Consider the following 18,782-nt stretch of genomic DNA (forward strand, 5'->3'; position numbering starts at 1 on the left):
AAATGAATACATAGCTCTCGACCAATCAGATCGCAGGATTCTCGCTACCCATTCTATAATTCCGACTGACGCACTCAGACCTGTGCGTCATTTGTATACTGAAAGACACCATTATCTTGCATTGCCAGCTGTACGATCAACGATTGAGTAGATGGCTCGCTGCTGCTGGCCAGCTACTACCAACATAAACTATATAGCTACGTAGTACCATGGACCGGTAGGGTCCATGGTAGTACCAACCACACCCTCTCTCTGAGTAATCCGCGAAGCTAAGATGGAAGCGTGCAGTGACCTAGCAACAGCGGCTGCCAGTGGCGACATAAATGTGAGGATATATTTGTTTTTCGTCAAGTCATTGATTTCAAACCACTATTTTTCACCGAAACACTGCATTCCGACACATTTTTTTTACATTTTAAGTGTTTCTACTAGGTTTTGTAATATTCTATGACTGTTTTATGCTTTCACTGGAATGGTCGTCCCGTATGATACATGTACCGTAGTCCCGTGCCTGTTATTATTTGTTAGTGAGTCTGTTACTTTGGAAGGTCACAAGCATGCACGCACATTGTACATTCATGTAGCTAGAACTGAAGGCTGAAGCTGTGCCTTTGAGTGAATTCTATACTATGCACATATTAATTTCATCATCAAACCTCAGCTCGACAGGATGTGGATTGGACTTTAGTTAAAAGGATATTCAGGAAAATAGTTGAGCACATAAACTGATAAAACTAAGTCTAAATCTATATAAATTATAGATCTAGACCTAGTGTCTAGTAGTACTCTAGATGTAAAATCATGAAAATAGTGGAATTCATCTCAAATTTCTCCAACTACAGGGGTCTAAATAAATTCATAACTTTGGAATGATTTTTTTTCATCTTTTACCAATGTGTTACTGATATTGCTGCTTTCACTCAATCCTCATTTACACTGTAATTGGGCATTTGTTTGGCTATCCTGGGTTTTAGGGGTCTAAATTATTTTGGGCTTCTAACTTCACAGTCTTCAGCACAGGCATAGATACGGACTATGGAAAGCCAAATAGGGTTAGGGTTAGGGTTATAGGGTTAGGGTTAGAGTTATAGGGTTAGGGTTATAGGGTAAGGGTTAGGGTTTTAGGGTTAGGGTTAGGGTTTAGGTTAGGGTTAGGGTTATGGTGAAAACCATTTTGGCTTTCCATAGTCCGTATCTATGCCTGTGCTGAAGTTAGCAGCCCAAAATAATTTAGACCCCTAAAACCCAGGATAGCCATTTGTTTCCTTGAACAAAAGACAACAATGTTTCTGCATCGAGATTCATGCCTGAAGGTATTTTCGTGAAACTTTAATAGTGTAATGTGTGTTAGATAATAATAATATGTACCATGAGAAAGAACTATCCAAAATATATACTGATGACACTATGAGCTGGTTATCTTCTGGATCCCCGTTCGATCATTGACAGCAAGCCAGTGGATCTAGTGGTTCAGTGAATGAAACATTGGATTACTGTCATTTGTGAGATCTCCGTAATACACATACTCGTGCTTCTGCTTTCCTTTTCAGTTGGTGAAAAGACTTGTGAGAGATGGGGCAGATGTCAACCAGAAGTCGAGAGATGGCTTCACACCACTGTGCAATGCAGCATTCTGGGGTTACAGCGACATTGCAGAATATCTCCTTAAGCATGGGTAGGTGCGCTCTCACAGCACAACTCCTTCCAAAAGGAGTTTACCTTTAACCCCTTTACGGTGCCCAGATATTTACACCTTATCTTGCTGGGCTTTGTCATTACTATTCGGTTATCCATCTAACCTCGACCTAGTGGTGAAGTTAGCAAGCTCACTCAGGGGTAGCCCAAGTCCAAGAAAACCTTAGTGACACATCAAGGGATTAAGTAATCTGATTACTTTATCCCCCCCAATCCCTCAATGTGTCACTGTGGCCTTCATGGACTTGGGCTTCACCTGAGTGAACTTGCTCTTGATTCCTTGACTATTAGTTTCCAGACATCTGCACCCATGGGCAAAGACAGCACTGTATCAAGTGTACTGGTAGGCGAACAAAGCACAGTAAGGATAATGCAAGGGGTTAAGACAGTGGGTGTGCAAATATTTAACCCCAATTCAGCATACTGTAAGGGATGGACTGTCAGACTTCCTCAAAGTTGTCAAGTGGTCACAGCAAAATAGTACCAGTAGTCTTGATCAGATTATCATTTCATAAGCCTCTATCTTTTCAATTTTTTTTTTTTTTTTGTGAGGTTTTGTTTTGTTGTTTTTTTTTATTCTTTGGTAAAGAGGGCACTGGAGTATGAGTGTTTGAGTTCTTAACATATGTGTAATTTTTTTTTAATTTATTTTTTAACATAAAGCCTTTAAATCAATAGATGTAAATTGTGTGAGTATTTAATAATGTCCTTTTGCACTCTGTCTGAATCATGCAGAAATTTGTGGTTACGAGAGGCAAAATTGATACAAAAACTCTGTTATATGTGACTGACGTTATGGTACACAACATGTCCATTTTAAAAGCCTTTTTTTGTCTATGTGCTTGTTTTGATATCCTTTGATCTTCTGCAGAGCGGACGTGAATCTGAGTAATGGCGGAACCCTGTGGACCCCATGTCACTGTGCAGCTTTCCAAGGCCATGGAAAAGTACTGATGAAACTCTTGGAGGCCAAGCCTAATTTAACACTCAAGGACAACAAAGGACGGTAAGATGATGTTCTAGAAACATTCTGTTGCACGTCAATCAGCAGACAGCAAGAGATGATATAACACATACACAGAATATACTATCTAAGCTTCATATCCACTTGTCTGCCAAACCTTCTGTCACTTTTGTCCACCCACAAATTTATGCTCCATTTCTGTAACTCAGAGACAGGTCAAAATTTCAATTAACCATGAGAGAATCAGCTGTCTTATTCTCTTTGTATTTGGTGATGTCATGAAACACTTCATGAAGCGTTTTATTTTTTTATTTTTGGGTTGTTTGTTTTTTTAACAAGAGTTTAAAACTGTCTGCATAATGTAGAGACTCATTGATTATGGACTGCGCATTCAGTAGCCTTTTTCTTCTTCTTTTTTTAATGGATGCAGATGATGTATAAAAAGGCTGTCTAATGTTATCAATTATGAGGAATGTGTGCAGCCTGCCTGACAAGAAAAACGTGACATTACTAATTATAGCTTGACAGCTGCTGTACCCTGTACTGCAACTGTTCAGAGGAGCTTCTTTCTATTAAAAGGGTTTAGTTTACACAAAGATCATGGGAATATCATTACAAGTGAAAGTCACGGTTAGCTCAACAGTGTCAATATCAATGTCTGTATGAAGTAATGAGGTATTCCCAAACCATCAGAAAACTGTCTGTAAAACACACATATACACACAACACACACAGACACACACTTTTATTCAAAAATCTTTATTTATTGACATTCAAATCAATACTCTTATGATATTATCAGCTGGTGCCACTAAACAAACTGAAAAATCACACATTTTTTAATGCAAATAGCAACAGTGTTATACCCTGAAAGTACTACCTGCCTTGCATAAATAATACTTTCTTAAAAATTGAAATTAAACTTAATATTTCAACACCTAGCATTCCAGTCACCAAGAATTAATCATTGAAGAGAGAGAGAGAGAGAGAGAGAGAGAGAAAAAAAAAAAAAAACTCCAAGCACAATTGTACGGCGAAACAGAATGTCATCATCTTGTAAATTGCCCAAAGGAATCCACTCTCTCTGCGGCTCTCCACAGCTGCCCCTCCTGACCCTGTAATCTTTTCTTTTTTTCCCAGTCCCCCCATCCCCTCTCTTCCCCTCCCCCTGCACCTGTCAACTTCCCCCCTCCCGCTTTCTATACACAAACATCTTACACACACAATTATATACACACACACACACACACCCACACACACAGACCCACACACACAAGCACATCTTGTACATACAAAAACAAAACACGCATACTCACAACACACAAAACTCACACACACACTACACGCAGAAAAAAAAAGAAACGAACAAACACATGCACCGGCAAATGCATTTTGTGACATAAACTGGTATTCTGCTTCTGCCCACACATTAGCCTACCACAAAGAGTGTAAAATCGTGGAGATAGACTCGTTGAAGAGGAGCACACTGGAAAATGTAGGGAAAAAAGAGAGGACAGACTGCGAGAGAAGAAGAGAACAAGAGAGAAAAAGAGATTGAAAGAAAGAGAGGGAAAATGAAAGGAAAGAGATGGAGATACAATTCCTCTCTTTACACGGAATACAAATCAAAGACCAAAATTCATTTTATGAATAACATCATGATTCGTTTCAGCAGATTATGTAAAACTTTCCACTGTTGTATTAAAGGTGCATAGTCCCGGTAGTGTAGGAGGGCGCTGTTGATGATACTGCCGATCACCGTTAGCATTGATACAAAGATTACCAAAGTTTAGCCGTCATCAAGAGTAAAGTGCGTAGGTGTTGCTAAGTAACGTTGCCTTTGTTGTCTTCTCTGCGCATCGTGCAGTCTGTAGTAATGCCAGGGTACGTGCATATGTGCTTGTTATTATGACATCACAAAAGAAGTTTGCTAAAGCTGTCATCTCCCTCAGCCGAATCTGTGATCCGACCACTGACTACAGTGAATCGGACTTCTTCGGACTCGGGAAAGTGGGCCAAAGCATAAGCGCTAAAGAGGAGTCAATAGCGTATGTCTCTATAGGAAACTTGCGCCGTGCGCCCGCGTACGCATTTGACTAAAACACCAGGACCATGTTTAAAATGTAAATGTAAATGTAACTTCCCAGCCCTTGTCGCTACACATGCGCGCGCACACACACACACACACACACACACACACACACACTCACACATACAGGCAAGGAGCATGTAAAATGCAAGCTGGGAGTTGCATTCACCAAACCATAATTATGCTCGTTTACCCATGGAATTAGGAACTTCCTTTACTAGTGCACTTACAATTTTTGTATGTTGTGTGTATTTATATCATCATTGAGGCAGTACAATGTTCTGACATCATAAATGCAGCAGAGATATTCAAAACTGGTGGGTTTGTGTGCAGTTTCAGTATATCATGGAGCTAGTACGTTTATGGTACCATCACTGGTAACAGTAATGCATATACATAGGTCTACAGACAATCTGCTTTATGAGGAAGTGTTAAAATTGGGGAAAGTTTCAGTTACTACTGAGACACAGTGTGGTTATGACACATCTGTCATACTGTACTCCATCACTTAAATTCCCGCAAGGCTCAACAGTAACATCGCCCTCTGAAAGTGACCTCACACCCCTATTGCACTTTTTCCTTTTATGTCAGCAGTGAAAACCAAACCAACCCAAACAAAACCAAAACAAACAAAACCAAACAAAAGCAAACAAAAGAAAACAAAAGAAAACTAAAATAACATGACAGAGAGAGATAGAATATCCAAAATGACAGTACCAATGCATCAGTGAATGCATGCCAAGAATGTGGCTACATTAAAGGACAAGTTCACCTTCATTAACATAAGGATTGAGAGAATGTAGCAGTGTTAGTAGAACACATCATTGAAAGTTTGAGGAAAATCGGACAATCCGTTCAAAAGTTATGAATTTTTCAATTTTTTGTGCAGTCACCGCTGGATGAGAAGACTACTGCAGTGTATGATGTCACATGCGTACGACAATATAAGGAAAATATAAAGAGAATTTCACAAAATTTCATCTTTTGAAAAAAGTACACATTCCCTTGACTCGTTACTGACATATGTTATGGGTAATATTATTCCCATTGCCTTTAGAAAGAGGCAAGTCAAGTGCTCTTTTATTGTGCGAAAATAGTGAAAATATGTTGAATTTTCTTTACATTTTCTTTACACTGTTGTACTCATATGACATTATGAGCCTTAGTAGTCTCCTCATCCAGCGGTTCCAACACAAAAATTTTAAAAATTCATAACTCCTGCATCGATTGTCCAATTTTCCTCAAACTTTCACTGATGTGTTCTACTAATATCGCTGCATTCTCTCAATCCTTATGTTTATGAAGGTGAACTTGTCCTTTAATGAAATGTACAATGGCCCAAAACTGACGATCAACCAATCAGAAACCTTTGCATGTTCCATGGTATTTGTAGTTATTAAATATCAGGTTTTCTTTTGGTTTTATATTGATAGTAATGCAGTGTTAAAGTAAGATGAGGGAAATTGGTTATAAGACCAAAATTCATAGCAAATTCTGAAAATTAAAAGTTACCCTCATTTTCTCTGCCCCATAACTCTTTACACCCTTATAGCTGTGTTAGTAGCTCAAGTGCTTGTTGTCTGCAATATTTGAATCTAAGTTTGCTTCTCCACCCAGACCAATGATAAAAAATTAAGTGTTGATTTTCTAGAAAAGTGCTTACTTTGCTTTAACTTACCATAAAGTTTGAAAATGCCTTGGTTGCATAATAATGATCATCCTCCCCATCTTTGCCATAAAGTTTCTGACTGACGCAGTGTCACCAGCACAAGGTCAATCTTTTTGAGAGGTTTTTATTTTTATCTTTATTTTTATTTTTTTTTTTTGGGGGGGGTGGGGTAGGTAGACAATAATTTGATATCTGCTGGTATACTTGAGTCATTCATTGGGATGTCAAGGTTCATTTGAATCAACCAAATACACAATGGTGCATGAACACGCCCACTTAGAACACAATGGAGGGTTGATGTAAGTTGTACCGTAGTGGTGTGATATTCCATTAAGCTTCAAGGCTGTTTGTGACAGTGTTCACAGGCAGCTTGCTATTTACATACAGTCTAGCGTTATCCACATAATTATTTTGTAACTAAAGACTTCCTTTGTACAATTATATAAGCTAAAATTAATCGGGAAAAAGTGCTTATCTGATAGGGACACCCGATGAAGCTGTATTTATCGAATACCTTGTCAGACCCCAGTTTTGTGAAAGTCTGTGTTAGTTTATTATTGTTTGTTCTAGAAACTCTTTGTTTAAATGGGACAGCATTAGTTGGGATTAATTTCCTTGTGTGCATCTTGTTTGTGATGAGTTTGCGGAATGAGGCTGCCAAACAGTCATCCCTGTTGTAAGATCTCACGAGCTTCTGTGAAATAAAGTTGCAATGACTGACTGACTAATTTCACAGGACGTCATCAGACTTTGCGTCTGCCCTGGAAGCGATATGGCCGTTCTTTGCCACCGAGGGGTGCAAGAGGACGCCAAAGGCAGAGCTCGTCCGACTGGATATTGTTAAAAAGGTATGCTGCTTAAACACATGATGGTGTGTTAACCCTATAAAACCCAAGGGGGGGGGGGGGCACATTGTGCCCCCTATCAGATTTTCATTTGCCACTCCTTTGCCCTTTATCCAATTTCAACCAAATTTGGTGGCTTTTCCTAAAATCTTATTGCAAACATTGTGATATATAATTTAGTTATATTTGATATTGCTGGTTGCCATGGCAACCATAAACTCACAACCATGTCAGTCAGATTTTGCGTATTTTTCTGTTCCAATTTCAATTAACAATATTATAATGTATGAAATGGGCGTTTCTTTGCTGATTTTTGCTGAAGAAGCAAAATGTGAAATAATTATGGCCCTGAAATGTTTTTCCTATTATTTCCTTGGTTTATATGTGACAGAGACATAAAACAATAGATATAATAAAGATAATTGAAAACAACAGTATTTTCCAAAGATTGCCCTTCTATTTTGTGTCATTTTGATTCCTTCACCCAAGTTATGCCTGTAATATCATTTGTGTATCATAATCTGCAAACTTAAAATTCCAATATCACAAACAATGCATCACAGGTCTCATAATGTATTTCCTTGTTGTTATGAATAGCGCCCCCATGTGGTGACCTTGAGAAATTTCAACCATAACAAATAATGAGATTCGACTTGTATATCATTTGTGGCAAATATGAAAATGATTGATCTATGATAAGACATATAATAGTAATACACAGGGGATAAAGAAAAATCATGTCTTTAGCACATTTCCTAAATGTATTTCTTTATATTTTGGTAAATAGCGCCCTCTATGGATGACCTCGAAAAAATTCAAATATGCAGTCAGGTAGAGTATGAGTTGCTCTACCCATGTGCCAAATACGACGATGATACATCAAACAATAAAAAAGTTATATAGGGGGCACAATGTTGCCCCCCCCCCCCCCCCCTTGGACCTGGGAAGGGTCAAAATAGCTTGGGCTTTATAGGGTTAAGGACTCACCCAGGCTAGTACATGTGGTAGATGATGAATTCTTGACCAATGGTGAGCTTTGCTGTGCCCTTTCTTTAGAAAAAAGACCCTATCCTAAACAGACCAGTTGCAAGACTTCATTACTTGTACAGCCAGTAATAGAAGACCATTAAAGATACAGTCAAATAATGCTTGTGAAACAGTATCTAAGCTGCTGAATTCACAAATTGAAAAAGAAAAAGAAGAATACCTTGTCCAACCATTAATGGGCATACTAATTTAATGCTGATTTGATAGTGTAAGGATACAACTGTATAAGTCATCCATGCTCGAGGAAGTGTGACTGTATCAATTTTGTTTTTACTTGTATGAGAAAAATAACTTTGGACTATGAAATTACAGTACTGTACGTTGTTTGTTTGTTTTTTTTTTCTATCTCCTTAGGAGTATCCAGTTTATAGAATATTGTTTTGTTTGCAGTGAAAGTTAGATTTCATTGTTATGCTGGAAGTCATATTTGATAAAGCATGCTATTCTGAAATATCAACATACAGCCAGTAATAATATCCTGCACCAGACTTTCCTTGGTCAGGAGTTTTAAAATCAATCTTTAAACTTATACAAATGGTTTCAGAGGTCACTGAACGTGTTAAAGGTCAAGTTCACCTTCATATACATGTGCAACAATATTAATAATTAACGTTAGTGAAAGTTTGAGGAAAATCGGACAATCTGTTCAAAAGTTATGAATTTTGAAGTTTCAGTGCCACCATTACTGGATGAGAAGACTTCTACAGCTTGAGATGTCACATATGTAGAATGATACAACTGTAAAGAAAATATAAAGAAAATCGGACATATTTTCACTTTTCGTGCCTAATAAAAGAGCATTTGACTTGCCTCTTGCAGAAGGCATGGAGAATCATTTACCCTTTAACAGACACCAGTGACAAGCTGAGGGAATCTGCACTTTTGTTTATATTTTGTGAAATTCTCTTTATATTTCCCTAGATCGTTCTGCGCATGTGACATCATAAACTGTAGTAGTCTTCTCATCCAGAAGTGATTGCGCGGAAACATAAAAAATTCATAACTTTTGAACAGATTGTCTGATTTTTCTCAAACTTTCACTGATATGTTGTACTATTGCTGCATTCACTCAATTCACATTTATATGAAGGTGAACGTGCCCTTTAATTAAGGAATATTTCTTTCTGCCATTCTTAAAGTTGATTTTGGAAGGTTTCTCATAGGAAGCCTTGACGCTGTCCTTCCTTGAAGCCCTCCTGTCATGTACTCCGCTCTCTCATGCCATTTGGGATGTGCTTCCCTTACAGGTGAAAGACTATGATCCAACTATACCTCGCTCAGACTATGCACATTTCTCCAGACCCGGCTCAGCGTATGTGATGAAATCACAGCCAATGAGAGGAGGCACCGACTTGGATTATAAACGTGTAAGTTAATACACTAAAGCCATTATTACCTACTACAGTATCCCACAAAATGACAGGTGCATTGTATTAAAACATACAGGATGTAAGTAGTAGCAGTAATATCAATGATGACTGTGGTGAGGTTGATGGTGATGATACTACTACTACTACTACTGATAATACTAACAATAATAATAATGATAACAACAATGATAATAATAATAATAATAATAATAATAATAATAATAATAATAATAATAATAATTATGATGATAATAATAATAATAATGATAATAATAATAATAATAATAATAATAATAATAATGATAATAATAATAATAATTATTATTATTATTATTATTATTATTATTATTATTATTATTATTATTATTTGATAATTATTTTTTTTAAACTCAAGACCTTCTGTGTAGCAGCCAAGTACCTTGTCCACTGGAGCAAAGTACTCGCAGTGTTTATAATTTGTTTCTTTCAAAGTCAACTTTTAAGTATTGAATGGATCCACAATACAACTTGTATGGTGACATCAAGGGAATGTGGTATAGAAAATTAAGGGTTGAATCCCTGCAGCAACCCAACCATCTAACAAATTTAATTAAAAATGTGGGACGGAAAGCCAGACGAAAGATGAATTTAGATATTTCTTGTGAGTGTGTTGTTTTACTCCAGTTGTCCTTGCAATTTCAGAGTACACTTACATAATTTTCTTTAAAGAAATGAATTGATGTTACACTTTTAAACCTGCCTTTGTTACTTCACAATTGACAAATGCTCCAACAATTCACATTGCTGTTTACATGCATGCCAAGCTTCGTTGTCCTTGCTTGACATTTTGTGATTATTCCACTGACAGAAACTGGCGGAGAGTGGAGACGTTCTTTCCATCGAGGAGGAAGGACCGCAGGATTCATCCAGCAACTCGTCTGATCCTTCCTTCAACATCTGGCGGAGATGATGCAGCATGTTTCTCTAGGCTCTTTGGGAACGTCATGAACTAATTCAAGAGTAATATGTGCACGCTTACCGCGATACATAACTCTGTAACTGGAATGGATATCCCAAAGGATTGGACCGTCATTGTTTCCATTGGCAACGCTGAGTCTGCAGCAGGCATGGCCAGTTAACCTGAATGGATTTCATGACATGGAGAATCTCAGCCTGCCGAAGTGTGGTAGCATCACAAGTTATTTGAGAGAGAGTAGCTAGAGGCCATCATGTATACACTGTACTTAATTTCACACATTTTTCTGTTTGTTCAGTTCATTTTTCCCCAAATATCCACAATATGGTAACATACAAATGTAAGATGATTAAGGTGAGTTTGCATGATGTGAAAAATGGCTAAATTTGCGGTCAGTATCACCGAAACTCAATATAATCATGCAAAAATGGATAGGTATTGAAAAGCAACCCAGGTGCATGCTCCCATTGTTTTGTATATTGCATGATACGGCTGACACAATAAACTGCACACCTCACTTTGCTATTTGACGAGTGCAGGCCATCTCAAGTCACTATTCCGTGTTACATCGGTTTTGAATTTCCTGTTCTGATCTTTGACAGAATCTGCGCAGATTCAAAAAAAGAAAAAAAGAAGAAGATTAATTGTACACGAATGTAATCTGTTTCAGAGTGGAGTTTAAAGGGGTAGAGGTTTTGATCTGTTACGTTGTCTGAACATGAAGTGCACTAGATATTGCATGTTATGATTACTGATATATAAAACATTAATTGTAAAATCAAAGTAAATTGAAACTAACTTTCCACAGGGGGATGCAATTTATGTTTTAGGATGAATTTAGCATAAGCAACATGTTGGTGAATTGTTGAAGCTTGCAAGACAGAGCTGCATGTAATATCTTGACTATACCAGAGATGGCTTCTCTGCAGGATTGTATTCATTATTAACTTCTCTGTTCATCAGGAGAGGTAATTACAATAAGTAAATTGTGACCCGCCACTACAAAAGGATCTGAAAGTCGCCGACAGCTGAACTGAGAAAATCGTGTTCGAAGTCGGATCATCAAAATCGGTTACAACCATCGAAGTTTTGTTTTTGACATGATTTTGTAGTCTCATGTTGCACCTTAGTCATCTGCTGAAATTTTGAAGCTAAATGAGCAGAGGAAAGGTAAACAAATTAGCATTTTTCTAAGCCATGATTTTCAGACTTTCAATGGAACAGAAACTATCCGAAGATTTGGATTTAGAGCCGCAGATAGACTCCACCCCTAGCAACGAGAGAGTGATCTTATTGGTCAGTGCGTGGCACCCTGGTTACTTATTGGTCATGCGTAGACCGCTGGCGCTAAGCTTGAATGAACATCGCGCAGGTTGCTAGGAGCATACCTGCTATTGTGAAGAGGTGAAAACCGTCTTACCTCCCCTTGATCATGATTGCGTCACAAGGAAAACTTTGAAGGTGGTTTTCTCGAAACGCTGATTTCCTAGACCACTCGACATGCTCTCATAAAATCATCAATATTTCCACAATCCACTGCTTTTATGAGTGAAATTAAAGTGAAAGAGTAAGGGAGTAATTTTGTGTCATTTTCAGAAAATCAACTTCCCCCGACTTTCGGATCCTTTTGTTGTAGCGTGTCACAATTATTTGTGTTCAAGGAGTCTCCTGTAGTATAAAGCCAGACACTGCATTTGGCTCGCCAACCCGGTGGCTGTATATTAGCAGGGAAAGCAATATCACTCAGAGTCAAGTGCAATTTGTCATAAAAACTACAATTTCTCTTGATTGATATCGCTATTTTTTTTTTTTTTTTTTTTGGTGAATTCTAAACTTTTATTGGTGTTTTCTTGTCAAAGGGGGACTCAGTCTTTCAATAATTATGCAAACATAAATAGTATTCAATCGTATTTTAATGAAGATGCTATGTATGTTGTACAATGAGAACACATATACCTTGAAAATTTTGATAATGTAACAAAAATGGTACTGAGTAGCATTATGTAGCTGCCAAATCTTAAGCTACAGGTTGCCTACATTCACACTACATGTATCCTCTTAACAGAGTTGATACATGTACATACAATGCACATTTTGTACTTTCAACTCGTGAATATTCAGTTTCTTCATTGAAGTTGTACTGTACATGTACGATTATGGATTAACCTGCACAGTACAGATTTGCTTTTTGATTTATTGTAGTTTCCCCTTTTTTAGATTTCCTATGAATATGTTGTACAGGAAGTACATCATTCATGATGCTGTTTGTGTTGAATCTTGAACGATGAAGCACAAAATTTTGAAAAGTGAAGCAAAATAAAATATGGAAAAAAAAAAGGACTGTGGGCCCATTGGGTTTTCTACTTTTTACTTGTGTAACCAACAATAGCCTCCAATGTTTCCAGCTTTCAGATGCTACAAAATAGATTTCAAATGAAATTACTGCTACGTAGATATTTCAGTCGAGCTCTCTTTGTTGCTGTTTTCTAGAATACTCAATGCTTCACGATCAGACGTGTCTTTTGTGTGCTATGTGAACACACCTTTCTGAGTGGACTTTACATTTATGTAGATACCACAGTCAATGGTCTACCAGCAGTGAAGTACAGTACATTGTATTATGGAATAAGTTTCATCTGGTAGTCCATGTCCTTTAGCCCAAAGAAGAGTTAAACTACGTGTAACCCTGAGTCACAAAATCAACAAAAAAATCACCAGACTAGATTTCTAGTTAAGGGCAGATCCTGAAGGAGCAGACTTTTAAGCTTTAAAATGATGTGTAACTCAGTTGAAATGGACTCCCCTAACCTATCTAAATACTGGAAAGAAAGCACACACTCTACACTGGAAAAGTGTGTAGGCCTGCTGAGAAAGGAGGCTCTGAAATATAGGGTCTACTCAAGCACTTAATCTTACCAAGCTGTGCAAGTTGTGCATTGAATGGGACAAAAAAAAAAAAAAAACCCAGGATGTAACACACCATAGCAACAATAATGAATGGATTATCAGATGAAGCTGAAATTGAGAGTCAGTGACTGATACCAACTTTCAAAGCAGTAGCATCATCCTTTCCAAAGTTGTTACGAGTTGGTAGTGAAGAGTGTGTAACAAAAAGGGTTTTAAAGAAATGAAAAGGGGACTCCAAGACATAACTAATCACACTATCCCACAAAATAAGTGTTTTAGAAAAACTGCTAAAAATCCAGTTTCACCTGTGTTACGAGTCCAAACTTTAGAATGTAGAATTACTCTTTAAGAAAATATGAAAAACTTTAGATTGACTAGGTTGACCTGATGCACATAAAATCAGGGCGTGCAACTTTTTGTTGATTTTGTGATGCACGGTCAGTCGTCACAAATGTGCATTAAGTATTATGAGGGGAAAGCGTTGTTAGCAGGCAAGTCACCTCATGTGTAGTTGATATTTTATGTTACCTTTCTGTTACATTTGGGTAAGTGCATTTACTAGTTGCACTTATTATCATTTTTTGACATACATGTATATGGCTCTCCTGAAACCAGACGTAGTCTCCATGGAACATATTTGTGACGACCAGATACAGACCGATCTTTCGGTCAAGGATTTAGCCAACTGTCACCATAGGCAGGTTCTCAAGCTCTTTGTCACTGGCTTGTCAGAGGTCGACTATCTGTCGGGCAGCATTTCCATATTTCTGTCTCCAGAAATAACTGCATCCTATGAGAAATTGATTGCATAGCTTTCAGACTCGGAGGTCATTAGTACTGTAGACACAGACCAGTGCATTACTTCTCTTGGACAAACAAGCTTTCAAGTTTATGTATCATGTTCAGAAGTCATTAGCAATTTCATTCCCATGTTCAAGATTTGAATTATTTAAACAGAGTGGTAGAACTTTCATCAGAATCAGACATTTCATGAAAAAGATATTGAAATGTTAGTTTTTCATGCTTTCACGAAACAGTAATATTACTGTAGTGGCAACCACATAATGATAACAATACAGTAAAAATACAGTTGTATTATAGTTGGCCGAGAACTGGAAGGCAGAAGGGTACTATCGCATTTTGAGATTTGAGCATAAATAAAAATGAAACAATCAAATTTCATGAAATCAAGCATTTATTTAATCAAGAGTGGGCAGATTTATAATTGTTCCAAAATATCAGAAATAGTGCACTTATGGTTTGGATTTTCAACATTTTACTGAAAATGAAAATGATTTAAAATCGACACCATAATGTAGATGTCAAGCTCTAAATGTGATACTAATGACTCAATACCCCTAAAATTGCAATAACACCCTTCTTGTTCTCAGCCAACAATATGCAAATTGGGTAATGATGCCATTGCCTCACAAGTCTCAGGGCTGATGCAAACATACACTACTTCTTGGTTTGCTGTATTAAAATCAATTATTATACACACTCAATGAGCATCCCTCATATCAAAGTTTAGTGTTGTAGACACCGTGCAATAGAGATGTTGGGGGAATGGGTTGTAATTGCCAGATTTTCGAAGGCATTTTTTTTTTTTTTATCTTTATTTTTTACTTTGGTACAGAAAGTAAATGGGAAAGTTTTGAGTTGACATCATCACCTAACCACCTATTTCCCCACATGTGGTTGTCACCAACAAAGTAATGCATCACTTCTGTGAAAACATGTTAAACATTTTCTGTTTGCCACTGATGAAAATTTTGCCAGTCCGTTTGGTCTGATTTTCCTATTATCTAATAATCAACTTGAATCTGAAAGTATGTAGAATTGCATTTCAAGACACAGCACACTGATGGTCTAGGGAGTAAGGTCATGCTAGAGTATATGTACAATGTATGTCCTTGTGTGTGGTGTTTGTCTCTAAACATACTCCCAACTGGTACTACATGTATTAACTAGAAATGTCGCTTTGGCGACTGGTATGCCTCCGCCATAATGCATGATTTTCCCAATAGGTCTAGATAGTACATGTGGACAATGTGTGATTACATTTTCACAAAATTGGCAAAATATTGAAATGACAACTTTGTCACAAATGTGTTGAATGTTCACCTTCCTTGACCTAGGTTTAATTGGATGAATAGGAGAGCATGTATCTAGGGATTTAAGGACTTTAACTTGACTTTGACCCATTCATACATTTAGGCATTGAGTAATTTTCAAGGTGCAGGTGTGGAGAAAAAGTGCAATTTCTGAATTGAATAGTAAATTGTTACCATTTTCATCTGGCCCTTGACCCTAAAATTCATAAGATAATCACTTTCAGGTAGAACATGCATAATATGTACTAAGTTTCAAGATAACTTGAGCCACTTCGAGATATGGAGGAAAAAGTTAGTTCAGCACTTTCACTTGATCTTTGACCTATTGACCTTTGAGGCAAAAAAAGAAGAAAAAAAAAACTTTCCAGAGAATTTCTATTAGGTTACACATGCATACACCAAGTGTAAAAAAATAATAACCCTGCTGGCATTGCATAAATATGAGGGAAATAGTAAAATTTTGAAGTGTTGCACTTGACCTTTGACCCCTGACCTTTGACCCCATGAACCCTACATTCTCTAGATAATCACTTCCAGTCAGTACATGTATATACTATGTTCCATGAAGATACCTTGAACAATTTTCCAAGGCACGGAGAAAAAAAAGAAGTTTTGATATTTTTACTTGACCTTTTGGCCTTTGACCTTTGACCTCATGACCCAAACTTTCAGCAGAGAATCTTAATTGGGTAATACATGTATACACTACGTTTCAAGAAAATATCTTCAGGCATTCAATAGATATGGCGAAAATAGTGAAATTTCATGTATTTGACCCTGACCTTTTGACCTTTGACCTTTGATCTCATGACGCAAACTTTCACCAGAGAATCTTAATTGGGTAATACATGTATACACTAAGTTTCAAGGAAATATCTTCAGGCATTCAATAGATATGGTGGAAATAGTTAAATTTTATGTATTTGACCTTGACCTTTTGACCTTTGACCTTGAGCATGTGCACCCAAAAGTTGATAGGCACAACTTCACCCCCTAATACACATACATGCCAAGTTTCATTAGGATACCTCAACAGGTTTTGATAGTTACCTTGTCCACAAAATTCATTACGGACGGACGGACGGAAGGACGGACGGACGGACAACCCGAAAACATAATGCCTCCGGCACCACTTCGTGGCGGAGGCATAAAAACCAATATTGTCCTACCTGTATTAAAAGGTACATTGTAGTTTTGTCCTTCAGCAGACATTGAAACTGAAATTTTCTGTTTCAAGTGATGCAAGTTCCCTTGCCTTGAGATTGGTCAATACCATGTACCCTGCCCTCAAATCCACCCTTTGAACCCACACTGCTTCTTCACATCTGCACGGAACATTATGTGACCGTGCATCACGAAACCAACAAAAAGTCACACCCCTTGATTTTACATGAGGACTCAAAAGTGAAATGGATCAACCAAGTCGATCTCGACTTTTTCATATTTTCTGAATGAGCTATCCTTCTTCTGCATTATTCTAAGTTTGAGATCATAACATGAATGGGAAAGTGTGTTTTCAGCAGTTTTTCTACAACCCTTTTCTGGGGGAGAGTAGAATGATCAGTTATGTCTTAGGGGCCTCTTTTCATTTCTTGAAATCCCTTGCACACTCTTCACTTTCAAGTCTAATAACTTTTGAAAGGGTAATGCTACTGCTTTGAAAGTTGGCATTAATCATGAACAGAATGTGTTAACAGAACAAGCTCAATTTCAGCTTAATCTGATAATTCCTTCATTGTTGTTGCTTCTGTGGTTTACATCCTGTGTTTTGTCCCTTTCATCGCACCACTAGCAAGGCTTGGTAAAGATTAAGCGCTTGAATAGACTGTACTTCAAAGCCTTTTTTTCTCGGCTCAAACATTACCAGTGTGTGCTTTCTTTCCAGTATTTAGGTAGGTTAGGGGAGTCCATTTGAATCGAGTTATAAATGTACATCATTTTAAAGCTCAGTCTGCTCTTTCCGAATATGCCTTTAATTAAAAATTCATGTCTGGCGACTTTTTGTTGGTTTTGTGATGCAGGGTCACATGTATGGCCCTGGATCACAAAAGCAACAAAAAGTCACCAGATATGATTTTAGTTAAGAATAGATTCTGGCTTTAACATAATGGTGTATAACTCGACTCAACAGACTCTCCTAACCTACCTAAATATTGGAAAGCACACACTCTGGAAAAGTGTGTACATGTACTGAGAAAAAGAGGCTCAAAAGTACAGGGTCTATTCAAGTGCTTAATCATATCGAGCCGTGCTCTGCATAATGAATGGAACAAAAGGCAGGATGTAAAAACTTGTAATAACAATGAAGGGATAATCAGATCAAGCTAAAATTGCTCATGCACTAGTAACAAATTCTATCATTGACTAATGCAATTGTACTAACATTCTAAAGTTACTAGAGTTGAAAGTGAAAAGAGTGTAGAGGGTATTTAAGAAAGAGGACTTTGAAGACACACCTGATCACACTATTCTACAGTACAAAAAAAGTCTTCTAGAAATACTGCTAAAAACACAATTTCCCGTTGGATTTATGATCCCAAACTTTTGGATAAGAATTGCTCTTTCAGAAAATCTGAAAAAAAACCCCTCCTGATTGACTAGGTTGACCCGTTTCACCCATTTTGAGTCCTCGCGCAAGATCAGTGCGTGTGATTTTTTGTTGGTTTTATGATGCATGGTCAGATATGGTGTATGTATCACCAAATTCAATGCATACCTTGAAAGAGTACTAACCTGTGGGAAATCAGCCACACATGCAACAAATCCCAGCTCCCAATAAGCATTCAACTGAAAAAAAGAAACACAACATACACAGAGCATATTCACCTCCTCTCACCTCCACTTGTCGCAACGCTACATTTCATTGCCAACCACTCACACACCAACACATCCTTTCCCAGCAGCAAAGGAGGCCCAAGCTAGCAACCTCTCCCATCAACTCTCAAGTCAGTAATCCACATCAGCTCTCAAACTGGAAGTGTGTGTCAGTTTGTCCAGTATCAAGTAAATGAAAATGCCTCATGCCTCATTCAAGTTACCCAATACTTTGATTTCAAGAGCTTGAGCATGATTGTGCGTCTATGAAACGAATGCCCAATCGCAAATACAATGTCTCTACGCTCCTGTT

At 37.5% G+C, this 18,782-nt stretch overlaps 1 protein-coding gene across 1 annotated transcript; it reads left to right on the plus strand.

Moving 5' to 3' along the window:
* Positions 1-75: 75 nt before the first annotated feature.
* On the plus strand, positions 76-13,048 carry LOC140229027 (cyclin-dependent kinase inhibitor 2A-like). The gene is made up of 6 exons (XM_072309289.1): positions 76-325; positions 1,551-1,675; positions 2,567-2,701; positions 7,154-7,265; positions 9,557-9,676; positions 10,527-13,048. The coding sequence occupies exons 1-6, from the start codon at positions 275-277 to the stop codon at positions 10,626-10,628; spliced, it is 645 nt and encodes a 214-aa protein (XP_072165390.1). The 5' UTR covers positions 76-274; the 3' UTR covers positions 10,629-13,048.
* The last annotated feature ends 5,734 nt before the right edge of the window (positions 13,049-18,782 follow it).

The sequence above is a fragment of the Diadema setosum genome, chromosome 5 (assembly GCF_964275005.1).
Source record: "Diadema setosum chromosome 5, eeDiaSeto1, whole genome shotgun sequence".
Classification (NCBI taxonomy): domain Eukaryota; kingdom Metazoa; phylum Echinodermata; class Echinoidea; order Diadematoida; family Diadematidae; genus Diadema; species Diadema setosum.